The sequence below is a fragment of the Oryx dammah genome, unplaced genomic scaffold, assembly GCF_014754425.2.
Source record: "Oryx dammah isolate SB20612 unplaced genomic scaffold, SCBI_Odam_1.1 HiC_scaffold_2, whole genome shotgun sequence".
NCBI classification, from domain to species: Eukaryota; Metazoa; Chordata; class Mammalia; order Artiodactyla; family Bovidae; genus Oryx; species Oryx dammah.
The window spans coordinates 179,447,835-179,461,559 of NW_024070186.1; the positions used below are offsets into that span (position 1 = coordinate 179,447,835).

Sequence of the window (13,725 nt, forward strand, 5' to 3'; positions counted from 1 at the left end):
GGGAATTTTCTTAGAATAGAAATGAACCAAGTGAATGAGCAGCAGAATGGAAAATGGTTCCTGCAGTAACTGAGAATTAATTGTCCATAGCATGTATGGGTTAAAGTGTGGGTTTTGATTGAAAGGGGTGGTAGGAAAGGAGCCAAGTGTGGAAATGAAGCCAGGTGTAGAAATGTCAGGGGACGAGACTGGAGAGGCTGGTCATAGCTGTTGGCACTTCTTTCATTTTGACCATTGGGTGACCAAGATGTTTTAGTAGAGTGACATAAAATTTTCAGTTTTAGAACTGTATTTAGAACCTTGACCAAGTGTAGAATTGGGTTGGGTAGAAGCTAGAGACTGTGATAATAGTGAAGGGACTATTAAAAGCATCCATAAAATTTGTTTAAAGGATATGAAGGAGGAGTAATTTAGATTGACCCTTAGGTTCTAGATTGAGTGGCTAAATACATCTTGAAAGTGAAAATGAAGTTGCTCATTCGTGTCTGACTCTTTGCAACCCCATGGACTGCAGCCTACCCCGCTCATCTGTCCGTGGGATTTTCCAGGCAAGATTACTGGAGTGGGTTGCCATTTTCTTCTCCAGAGGATCTTCCCGATCCACGGATTGAACCTGCTTTCCCACATGGTAGGCAGACACTTTACCGTCTGAGCCACCAGGGAATCTTAGGAGAAGTTTAACCAGGTTGGGGGATACACAGAAAGGGGAAAAGAAATATAATTCAGTTGTGGACTACAGAGTCTGGGTTATGGTGAAGCCAGTAAACTGGAGAAGGAGAGAGTACAGAGCACTGAGGATGAGTAAGTGATGAGATGAGTTGATTTAATAACCCTTATTATTGGCCTTTGGTTACCCAGGAGTGAGGGGGAAAGACGCGTTGGTAGTTGGTAGGTAAGGTTTGGGATGGTTTCTCGTATACAGAGTTTTGGCATTGGTGATGCCTTAGGCCTCTGTCAGAGGCCTGCTGGTATAGGACAGTTTTTGCAATTGATCAGTCTTTGCTCAGGATTTGTTATGAAAAAAGTTGTATCTCTAAATCTAAAGTTGGGAGGAAGGCTTATCATACTCTTGTTTGAAGGCCAATTACTTAAAAAAAGAGAGTCTTAAGAAACTTGAGATTTATTGAGAAAGATGCTAGGGTGCACTTTGTGTAGAATCATTAGTTTGTCAAGCATCTGAGTGATGGCATTAGGCCATATTGATCCCTGCTTCTAGAGTTCAGTATTTAGCTGGTAAGTTTAGGATGTATGTGAAATGACAAGAGAAGAGGCCTTATTGTATAATGAAACAGGTTAATTTGGAATTTACTGTGATTTCTGAGGAAATTCTAAGAAAGGGAGGAGTTACTGAAATGATTTCTTTAAATATTCTGTGGTGTTTTTTTTTTTTTTTTTTTTTTTAATTAAGGAGTAGTTGACATACAGCATTTTAGTGTGTGCTGACCCCATGGACTGTATCCCACCAAATTCTCCTGTCCATGGAATTCTCCAGGCCCGAATGCTGGAGTAGGTTGCCCTTTCCTCCTCTGGGGCACCTTTCTGAGCCAGGGGTCGAGCCCGAGTCTCTTATGTCCCCTGCATTGGCAGGTGGGTTCTTTACCACTAGCGCCACTTGGTAACTTTTAGTAGTTTCGTGCATACAGCATAATGATTCAGTATTTGTGTCTATTGTGCAATGATCACCATAAGAAGTCTAGCTAATCGTATTTTTTTTCCTGTAATGAGAACTTTTAAGATTTTAAATACTGTATTTTTAAAATCTGTAATGTGAGTATAATTTTAAAGTTGTCACATATTTAAATAATGACTCTAGTTGTTGAAGTTTACCTCTACATTCTTCATCCCCAAATCTGGATCACAAAGTCAGTATCTTTAACGCACGAATGATGATTTTTGTGACATTTGGCCCCTCACAAAATCTGAAGCGACAGATCTTCATGCTCTTCACGGCTGCGTCTCTGCCTCACAGTATGGTTCATCGCGCACCCCAGCTGTGTCCCACTGAAACCACCATCAGAGGCTTAGAGATGTGAGGAGGGTTTTTTCCCTTTCATCAGATCTTCAGCTTTGATAGGGTATTCCTATGTATTCTGTATACACAGTAGTATCTAGGGATTGAACATAATATAAAGAATATTTAATACTGCTAATAAGTGTTAAGCTTGGTAGACTAAACTGGCACTGTAAATAAGACTGTTCTCTGAATTCCACATAACTGGCTTACAACTGAATTTGAATACAACCCATTGGTGAAATGAGGACAGCTGGTGTTTCTGTAGGCTGTTACCAAATAGCTCTTTAAAAACAAAACAAAAGGGAAAACCTCCCAAGTTGGCACACTTACAGCCCATATGAAAGATCGTGAGTCACAGGAATTCTGCATTTCCTTAAGCTTGTCTTTGGCTGTAGTAGGAGCCAGCAGGTGTATCCAGGTAGATGACAGACATCTCCATAAGTCAGGGAGATGAGTCCATTTATATAAATGTTGAAAACATGAATTCACTATGGTAGAAACAATCTGTCTGTTTTACGTAATCTGTGTACGCTTTTTAAAAGACTACATATTTTTGTTTCTGAAAAAGATTTTAGATACTATCTGTTTTAATTCAGTGAGTTTATGTGTAAGGAACCACAAGCATTAAAATGAGTTAAGTATCACAATCAGAGTGATGGAATAAGAATAGAATTGAAATCTTCTGTTTCCCCCAGCTGGTGGTTTTCCAAAACTCGGTGCCATGGCTTTATCCTTTTGGTACAGAACATTATCTTGTACTTTTATTTTTTACCAACCAAAGGTGAACTTTAAAGCTGGAAATAATATGATAGTTGTTATAAAGTATTTAATAAATCTTTATCCCGTGAATACAGAAAACAGATTTAACAGTTCCTAATTGCCGCTGTGGCAATTTAAATTTAAAAGAACTTCAAATTCAGACCTCGAGTTAGTTTCTATTTTAAATGAAAAACTAGATAATGTAATTCCTTACATAAACAATCAGACAAAGCTCACTATACTATTTATACTATGATAGTTTTTCTAATTTTGTCTATTAGTTAAGTATCAATTTAAATATTTTAAATTCCTCTATAAAGTTTGTTTACACACAATTGCATGGTTTTTATTATATTTCAGTCCCAGTACATCTCTAGTTAATAACAGAAATCAATGACCAGATGATTTTTTTTTAAGCCTTCTATTTCACATCAAAGAATTATGGCTATTTGCTTATCTTCTGATTCTAGGCTCAGAAAATAATTTGCTACAGCACAGGAATGTAGTTTCTGTACTTAAGGGCAACAATAGTGGCAGTAGGTAGCTAGGATGAATTTCTCTCGTTTCTGGTTTTAGAAGAAATTTCTAGCAGGAATCTTAAGGGAAATGTAGTGAGAAGAAAAAAGGAGGATGAGAAACAGGTTAATTATAGAGGGATAATTTAGTATCAACTTTACTTTAAACATGTAATTATAGTTCCTAGAAAGCATATCATGGTTGAGGGTTGGAGGAGAGAAGCACCAAAACAAATCGGGATGTTTTGGTTGAGAATGTGTAAAAGTCAGTGTTCATGAGTATTTTTGTTACTGTGTTAAAAGCTTGAAGGGATTTTTATAAAAGGCTTTGTGGATTTAATATATTCATTTTGAGTTTAAATAAGACATAAAGTGTAGAAAACTTCCAATTTCATTCCTCCTCTTTGGAAATTTTAGTATATACTAGTCATGTCTCCCAAACGTCATTTTGTTCTGAGACTGGGAATCTATTTTAGGTGATTTGAAAGAGAGGGAAAAAAGCAAGACCTGGGAGCTGGGAGTGAGTTTGAGTCAGATCCCTTCCACGTGTGAGAGCACGGAGCCAGAGCATGGGCGAGTAGGGCCCGACGGTAGCCACACTCGGTCCTGTTTATCGAATGCTTTCTGTATGCTCAGCGCTGCCCCACGTGCTCGCTTGCTCTTTTTCCCCCTGAGCTCTTTATATAAGTTCAGTCCTTTTAGGCTAACAACAAGTCTGAGGTAGGTGCTTTTGTTCCTGTCTTATAGATGAGGAAACCAAGCTTTAGAGAAGTTAACTAATTTTGACCAGGGTTACCCTGTTCATGGTGAAGCCAGGAGTGGAAACGAGGCAACTGGGCTTCTTAACCACTGAGGCGCACTTCAGGGTCGAGGAGCTGGGGCAAGTGGTGCAGAGCCTGACAGAAAGAAAACAGCTGGCACGGCCCTGGCGTGTCTGCCCCTTGTCTTCCCTGATAAACGGAGACAGTGGTGCTAATTGCTTGCGGGATCGCAGCTCAGGTTTTTTTGTTTTTTAAGAAAACAATATTCAAAATAGAAATACTTTCGCTTCTCAGTTTGCTGAATCGTTTAGTTCTGTTGTACAAGATCCACAATGCTACCTCACGTTTGAATAGTATTATTTATCCAGAAAAGATTTATATTTTACTTGAGCCTCATGAGAGCCCTGGAAAGGTAAGCAGTACATATATATATATATATATTTTTTCCCCTCCTCATCCATTTGAGGGATTAGGAAACTTAGACCTAGACAGTTTAAATGACAGAGTCATTTCAAAATAAAAACAAATTGTTGAAGTTAATTTTAATATATATTATGTAACCCAATATATCCAAAATATTGCTATTTTAACTTGTAATCAGTATAAAATACTATCAACAGGATAATTTACCTTTTTAAAAAATGCTCACACTCACTCTATCTCAGTGGTCAGTAACCACCTGGGGATAGTCACCCCATTTTGAGCACTGCAGACAAATACTCTTAAAATCACTGACCCCCACTTGGAAAATTCTCTTTTTAATAGTTTGTGTAATATACAGGGTCTCTGGACCAACTCAGCACAAAAACCTGTTTGAATCATTCCATTTGCTCCTCATCAGGAGCTCTTGGGTTCTAGTAACTAACATTCTTTCACTGTATTAGTTGGAGTTCCAATGGGCAGACTCCTTTGAGGGTCTCCTTGGTGCTGTTGTCTGTAGATGACACAATACTTGAATGAGGTTAACCACTGTTTGCAAGCAACGTGGAGAATTTTTTCCCCAAAGGAGCTGGCATAGTAGATAGCCTTTACATTGTAAGGCCTGGAAGAGCAATCCTGTATGTCTTGATTTAGTAATATGGTCATGGTTTCTATGTACTGTAGCCTAGTTTCCTTTGGAAATAAACCGTGGAAGAAACCAGGAGAGTTAAACAAAAAGACAGAAATCCCCACAAAACAGCATACGAAATCTATTTTCAGTGCAGAATAATTTCTGTGTAGATTTTGTTTCAGAAAATTATGTTATCTTATTGTTTGGCATGATATTTATAATACTTGAAAGGACTCAGGTATTGAGTTCTATGTTTCTTCTGCCAGATTTTAAAAACAATTTCTCCCAGAAATAAATTAAGTGTTCAAGCTAGTTGACTGGTCTTTTGCCACTGTCCTTCCATCAATTTTTTTTTTTTCTTTTAAATTTTAAATCCATATAAAGTAAAGATGGGCCTCCATTATTTTACCTGTTACTAGTGCTCTAAACTTGGTAAAGCATTTAAGTGCTTGGGTTTTACTCTCTGCCTTTCTGGCAAAGGTTCATGTCTGGTCTGGCTTCATTATTATAGTAATTGCCATACAGTGTTTTACCATGTAGTTCCATAATGATATAATTTTTTAAATGGTGTTTTGGGCAACAGTTTACTATGATTAAGCAAAATGATTTATCCTGTCCTATGACAGTTTAATAAAAAGGCTTATTATCTTCATTTAGAAACAATTCCCGATTATTCAGTAACCAATTATTCAGTCTTCCCTCACCTCCCTGCCTATCTGCCTCTCCTTGTATCTTTTTTTTTTTTTAGGATTCCCACGCAGTTGGACATAATCAAAAAGTTGATTTTCACTTGTGGCCTTTGTAATCAGTTCTTACCGAGGCCCTTGAAGTTTGAGCCAGGCACCTTCAGGCAGTCCTGCTGTGCTCAAGCCCCTCTCCTTGTTGTATCAGACACACTGCGAGTAAGGGCAGGCATGGGAAGCAGGGCCCATAGCAGTTTAGCTTCAGAACACAGGCATTTGAATTGAATTGTCAGATGTGTCAGAAGAGACAAATATGTTTCAAAATTTTCCCACCCCAAAATACCTAAAAGTTAGCTATGTTTAACTGCAGCAGCCTAAATTTGTTACTAGTTTAGCCAAAGAACTTATATGCAGCTTTTCTTCCAGAAAACATGATTTATCTTTTTCATTTGAAATAAGAAAATTTGAAGCCTTTTAAACATATGCAGAATTCAGTAGATCCATTAAAGGTAAAGGTGACAGTTATATAAAAATAATTTTAAAACTAAATGATGAGAGAAGTACAGTTCCATTTTTTATTATATACTGTCATACAATGGTGTCTTCTCCACTTTGTGCCTAAAACATTTCAAGAATTTTTTTAAATTAATAAACATTGTGTCAGGGACAATGGGGCACATCTATGGGAAAAGCGTGCTTTCTTTGCATATCTTTTCCTATGCCGTTCATCAAAATGATGGATTCCTTATTTAATAAAAGTGTATATGTCTTATGTGATAGTAATGTATGAACATTTTATCATAATCCATTTCTTTCAGTTTCATATTTACATTGTTTTTTGTTTGTTTGTTTTTATTTTAGGCCACTGAACAAAAAATCAAAGGTACGTTGTTTAAAGCTATTTTTTATTATTTTTTTCATTAAAGCAAGGTTGTTGATATGCATTTTTATTCCTCTCCAGGATGGGAGAGAGAAGAGCGTGAAAGGAACAGAGGGGTGGGGGCAGACTTCCACAGTGCCATCAGCTGGGAGTCACCTTTGGGGATTTATGCTTTATTGTAGTATATATTACCACTTTAAAAATACCGTCTCAAGACCTACCTTACAACTGTCTCCTTAATCACCACTTCCTAACATACTCCCTTGATTTGAGTGTTTGAACATACGTACCTTTCCTTGAGTCTTCCGTCTGAAAGTTGTCCTGTCTGGAGCTACCTCTAGGACTTGATTCCTTGTTCTGTGTGTACTATTGTCTCTGACTCCTTCCTGTAGGCAGACAGTGACGTCCATTCTATGTTACCACTGAGAATATTAGATTGCTAGCCTTATGGTCAGATTGAACAGCCCCCAGTACATGCCAAGCGAAAGACTTCAGGGTGGTGAGGAAACAGGAACCTGATTCCTTTCAGATCCTGAATCAGAATTTTTTCACCCTCCCAGAAGTTAGTGAAAGGTGTACAGCTGTCTGATGCTGGACTTACTGGCCTAGAGATTGTGAATTTTTACTTAAGCTATACCAAAAGTATAATCTCTGCATTTGACTGATATCTGCAGTCAGAACTGCCTGTTTCTGTTAGAGGTAAAGTGTTGGTTAAGGTCACATTTTTAGATGCAGTTATTTGAGAGGGAACAGGAACAGTTAACGAAGACCTTTTTTGAGGTTGTGAGTGTTAAAAGATAGCCGGTCAAGGAAAATAATGAAATGGCAGAGGGATCAGCGTGATTGAAGACACAGAGACATTTAATGTGATGTTAATGTGTACTAGTGGTATTCTAAGAGCATTAAGTACCCAGTGATAAGTGGGCAAGGTTAAAGGATTTTTCTGAAGGAGGTTGGTAGGGGCCAAAGAGGGCCTTATATGCTAAATGTACTAAAGGAGCTCCTGGAGGAAGAGCTTAAGAAGAGGGTGACATCATCATTTGTTTTTTCATTCTTCTTGTAAATCTATCAGTCACTTACATGGAAAATTTGGTTGAAATATGGGCAGGGATTTGAAAGATGGTGCAAACAGAAGACACTGGGCAGAGGAGGCAGGTGAGCAAGAAGAGGGAATATTCAGAGAATGAGTGTAGGAATGTTAAAAGGAGACGGCAGAATATAGGCACGGAGGTGGAGGGAACAGGAAGCCTTGGTGCTGATTTTTACATGTAAAGGTCATGGCCATACGCTGTGCTTTAGGACTATTTCTTTGTCAGTTGTGTCTAGTGTCACCAAAGAGGGAAGAGAAGGTATAAAGATAGTAATGGGGATTTGAACTGAGGTCTTGACAGTAGAGGTAGGGGGTGGGTGACAGATGTGTGAGATGTAACTGATAGCATTGGCAGCTGGTGAGAGCAGAAGAGAACCTGAAGCTGATGTTGTCGCCTTGAACCTGATGCCTAAGAAAGTTCCAGGGATGTGGAATGATATAGGGAGTAGCATTGCCAAATTAATGAATTAACATGGGGAATTCCCGGGCAGCCCAGTGGATAGGACTCTTATGCTTCCACTGCAGGGGCCACGGGTTCCACCCTTGGTCAGAGAACTAAGCTCTCACAAGCCTCACAGTGTGGCCACAAGAAAAAAAAAAAATTTTTTTTTGTTTTTTTTTAGTAGGAACATGACCAAATTAGTTTTCTTAAAATTCCACTTTTCTTGCACCACTCCCTTGGATAGGAATGTTGAGTTGTGTTTGTTATTTTGCTTCAAAACCAAACTCCTGATTGACTTACAAGGCCCTCTTTAATCCGACCTCCCACAATCTAACCAGCTTGTTTCCCATCACTCCTTCATATTTTTCAGATCCTTCTTATCTTTTTATGTTCATTCCTGTTTCTGTTTCTTTTTGATCCCATTTCTCAGCCAAGGATGCCTTTCAGCTTTTCTAAACCTCTCAGAACTTATTTTCTGATGGATCCTTCCAACTGCCATTGATCCTTCCCTTTCTGATTTCTTAAGATGTTGTGACATGTATTAAACTCGGGGCACAAAGTTATATTCTAACCTTAGGTTTTTGACTGGTCCATGGATATTTTTTGTTTCTTTAAGCATGATCTTTGAGTGGCTGCTGTTCCAAACAGAAGTCATTGCTTTTACATGTACTACCATACATGAAACATGAACATATTTGAATCTTTTTTAAAAGAATTTTTTTCCACAGTTCTGAAAATGTTAAGCTGAGTGTATGAAGGTCACTTCAAAATACTTTGTTGTTTTGCCCACTGTTTTACTCACTTTATCTTCTTTGGATGGCAGCTCCTTTCATACTTGGTCACACTTACTCTGATTCATGAAAGTGTATCTATTTTCGTGGTGTGTATAATATCTGTATGGTGTTTATGGTTTGGGGTTTGCAGTGATTAGATTACAAATTGAAGTCTTGTAATATGGGTTTGGCTCATACAGTTGATTTTTGCTAAGCTTAATTTTGGAATAATTTATGATTTACTGAAAAGTTGAAAAAATAGTACAGAGAGTTCCCATATAGACCTCACCCAGTTCCCCATTATTGGCATCTTACATTTCTGTGGTACTTTTGTCAAAACTAAGAAACTGACATATGTTGATTGGTATTACTGAACTCCAGACTGTATTTCGATTTTACCATTTCTTCTATTAACTTTTCTGTTCTACAACCCAGTGCAAAATAATTTGTTTAGCTGTCATTTCTCCCTGATCTCCTGTGGTCTCCACACAGTTGTTTTTATTGATATCCTTTAAATTTTTAATTGATTGCCAACAGTTAAACCTCAGGAGAATTCACCTTAATTCAAGATTATAGTTTATACTGTCAGCATCATTTTTGTCTTTTTGTATTATAGAGTCTGTATAAAGCCCAAGTTTAGTTACATGTGGCTTTTAAGTACTTGAAATGTAGCTAATGCTGCCGAGGAACTGAATTTAAAATTTTATTGGACCACATAGCTCTAGAGCCTCCTTGTTTGTTGTTAGAGTCAAGATTTTAGTGCTCAGACTGAGCATAACTGATTAAGCCCGGCACTTCTTTAGAAGTCTGCCTTAATGAGCTATTTCTTTTTCTAAGGCTACTGCCATTCCCAATTAAACAACACCTACCAGTGTTGCTATCATTCAGTGGTGAAACTGTATAAAAGCTGGATTTTTGTAAGGTGTCACGAATTCAGTTCTTGACCAGCTTTGTTATATGAAAACAATATGGTGTTTATTTCTTGGTGCAGTGAACTCATGGTTCATCTCATAGAAGTGTGGACTCTTACGAGTGACATAATGAAATTTTTGAAAATTTTATTCTTGTGACTTGAACTTTGAAAAACTGTGAGGAGCATAAGTATTGGAATGTTTGAATATTTGAGGTTCCTTTTTAAAGTATGTATTTGAGTATCTCTTTGAAACAGCAGGGAAATGAAGGGCTGAAAAAATTATGGTGCGATATAGGAATGGATGAATATCTTGGGGCCCTATACACTGTAAAGGCAAGGAAGAAGTGATTGGGAACTCTCTGAAGAATAAAGGTCGTTTAAAAAAAACTTTCCAGCTTTGACACTGGCTTGTTTTGGAAGCATATGAAGGATTGTACGTTCCTTACAAAAGAATAAGCACTGTTAATTTTTGTCAGCTGATAGTTATTTTTCTGTCTGTCTGTATATTATCATGCCAGGGCTTTCTTCAGTTGGTTTCATAAGCAAGCTAATTATAGAGAATGGTAATCCCTAGTGCTCCTAAAGGAGATAAGGGGAGCTTTCAGATGGAAGCAGGAACAGAGAAAAGTTGGTATAGATTTTTTGTTTTCTGATGACCACATAGGGAAGCATAGTTTATTACTGCTGTTCTCTTTCTGGATTAATTTAAACTGATGAGAAGTAAATCAACATTTAAAACATTTTTGTTTCTGCCACAATTAGAAACCATTATTTGTATTCAGTTCTAGTCTTTCCTGTTTTTCTGTCAAACACAATTTCATTCCTTAAATCCATTGATCTAGGGTGTGATCGAAATGCTCAAGAGCTGTTAAAAATCAGCTGCATGTCACCTCCTATTGGAGACATCAAGATAGTTAACTCTGAGCACTTACTGTGCAGCATGCACTGTGCTTTACATTGACTTCATTTTATCAAGGTGAGAGTCTCAATATTTAATCACTAATAGTGAATGGGCTGTGATGCAGAGCACTGTACTGCAGCAGGCCTAAAAGCTTGATGTTGCTAAGAGTAAAACCAGCTCTTAGCTTTTGAATTTTGGGAAACATGTGGGACCCAGGGAAGGGACCAGAACAGCAGGCTGGGAACCATGAGACTTCACGCACTGGATATTTAAAAACTAATATGGAAAGGGGGCTTTCTCAGTGTGTACTAGTGCAGTATAAGCCTGCATGTAATAATTTCAATAGCCTTAGGAGAGTGGATAGCATTATCACTATTTACAGATAAAATCAAGACTAAGGAAGTTTAAGTAACTTGCCTGTTGGTTATGCAGCTGATTAACGTCTGAGTAAGGATTGGACTACTAACCCTACTGGTGTCTGTGGCTTTGTTTTCTTTGAAAACTTCCTTGTGGTTGGTTACATGGAAGACAAAACAGGAGAGCTACACCATTGCCCATGCGTTAATAATATGCAACAAATGAGCTAAAGCAATGCGTCTTTTAAAAATATTACAGAAAGGTCTTTTAATAGTATACGAAAGTATATGTATATACATATTCCCCTGTGTATATGGTATTTCCCACTTGAGCATAAAGAAAGAAACAAAAACTGTATTACCAGCATATTTTTTTTGATTAGAAGGGTTTTGACAGCTTTGTGATATGTGAGGTAGTTGGCTTTTCAAGAATTTTTAACGTTCGTGAAATATTTATTGTGGGGCCACCCTGCTTCACGCACTGTCACTGTTGTGCATGAATGAAACGAACTCCCAAGTCCCTGTTCCCACTGTGTTACCATTCTCATCCTTGTTTTACTTTCAGTTCAGTTCAGTTCATTCGCTCAGTCATGTCCAACTCTTTGCCACCCATGTTTTACTCCAGTAAAGGTAAATGTATTTACCTGTGATCTCAGCTTAGCACTCCGTTTTCCCCGTAAAATCCTAAGTTTCTTAATCGCAAAGCTTCCTACGATGATGAAATTCAGGAACTTTGGTGGCTTGATAAAAGGTCACTGTACTGCATAGATTTTCAGAAGAGAAAACTGAGGCCCAGAGAGTTTGTGACTCAAGCACGTTGCCTGACTTTGTTCACATAATGGCACATGTAGAAAATGACGCTTGTGGAGCTTTTGTAGACAGAAGAAGCTGCTCTTGGCTGAAGATGACAGCCCCAGAGAGTCTGACTGCAACGTCTGTGTCACCTGTCTCTGCCCCACAGGTTGTGAGGTCTCCTTTTAGAATCGGGGCTCAGTTCAGTGTTTTTCTCCACAGTGCGCATAGTACAGATACGACTTTTGTCCTACAGGTAGGCATTAGGTAATATTTGGAAGACCAAGTTCTAATTCCAGATGGGCCATGATAGTACTTTGGCTTTATGAGAAATTTTGAAGGCAAATGGGTGCTGACCTCTTTGAGGAAGCAGAGGTTCTTACTGATTAAGAATTTACTAATGGTGAATGTGTTTCTATGAAAATGTGTTTGAGTGGTATAACAGATAAGGTTTGTTAGCTGTGCGCTAACAGGAGGTGGGAAAAATGGCCTTTTACTTCATGGGAGCCAATAAAAACAACTAATTTTGGGGTATATCAGTCACAATTTTCCCTTTTCTCCTATTAAGAAAGAAAATGATTTATATAGATTTATACATGTAAATCTAAATTTATGTACTCAAGAGGTTATAAAGAATGCTAAGAACCTCCCCACACACATTTTTTTTTTTTTTTTAGGAAAGAACCATTTTATTTCTAGAAAATGTAGATGTGTTTGCTTATAAATAATAAATTATTAAAATAAGTAGAACTGATTGGATGTCTGATGAGACTGGAGCAGGACAAAGGAGACAAAATGAACATGAGAAAAGTGAAGATTAATGTAGTTAACAAGGTAAACTCTTGTTAGAAACGAGATTCAGAGACTGTTGAGCCTATAATTGTTGGTGGCTGGTGGGAGCATCCTGGGTTTGTATCCTGAGCCCTGAGCCTGGGCAACAATTAGGTCTTCAGTTTCAAAGAAAACGAATGAGGAATCTTGTTTAAATTTTGGAGTAGAAATTGGGATGGATTAGCAAGAGTAGCTTAATCAGTTTATACTAACTTTATAAGGGAAAACTCCAGACTAGGAAGAAACACATTATATATGATAATTTCACTGTATATGGTAGTTCAGTGGTAAAGACTCCATTTGCCAGTGCAGGAGACACAGGTCCGATCCCTGGGTAGGGAAAATTCCCTGGAGGAGGAAATGGCAACCCACTCCAGTATTCTTACCTGGGAGATCCCATCAGAGGAGCCTTGCTGGCTACAATCCGTGGGGTTGCAAAGAGCTGGACACGACTTAGCGACAGAGCACCTTTAATAAAAATAGTAGCTGAGCTTCTGAACGCACACTAAGAGCTCGCTCTCAGTGCCAGTAGCCTTAGTGAGAGTGCACCTGATGAAACGATCCTTGAAGGCAGCATTTTGCAGGAAGCAAATAAGGTAGTCTAATAAGGCAATCTTGGGATTTTTGCATAGACCAAGCATAGTGGTTAAAAGTCCATTCTTCTGAGTCAGATAAACTTTGATTTGAATCCTGCCTTTGTAGTTCTTATCTCTGTGACCTTGAGCCAAGTACTGTAACCTCTAAACTTGGGTTTGACTCTGTTAAAAGGAGATTATCTAGGCTACTTAATGTGGGAATGAAATGATATATGGAACATAAATCACAGGACCTGGAGGGTAGTTTATGCTGCGTATGGAATAGATAACTTATTATTAATATAAGCACTGGTTAGAAATTTTTGATCTGTAGCTTTTAAGATGAAAATGTGTACCGAAAGGAACATTGGTTTGGAGGTCAGATTTGG

At 38.0% G+C, this 13,725-nt stretch overlaps 1 protein-coding gene across 9 annotated transcripts in view; it reads left to right on the forward strand.

Moving 5' to 3' along the window:
- The window catches only part of TNRC6A (trinucleotide repeat containing adaptor 6A), a 224,131-nt gene that overhangs the window by 153,065 nt on the left and 57,341 nt on the right, over positions 1-13,725 (forward strand). For all 9 annotated transcript variants that reach the window (XR_005724132.1, XM_040257979.1, XM_040257970.1 and 6 more), the window contains one exon: positions 6,645-6,666. Coding sequence is in view for 8 of the 9 variants with exons in the window: in XM_040257979.1 (XP_040113913.1) it covers positions 6,645-6,666 (22 nt within the window). In the remaining variant the exon portion in view is untranslated. The remainder of the gene's footprint in view (positions 1-6,644; positions 6,667-13,725) is intronic.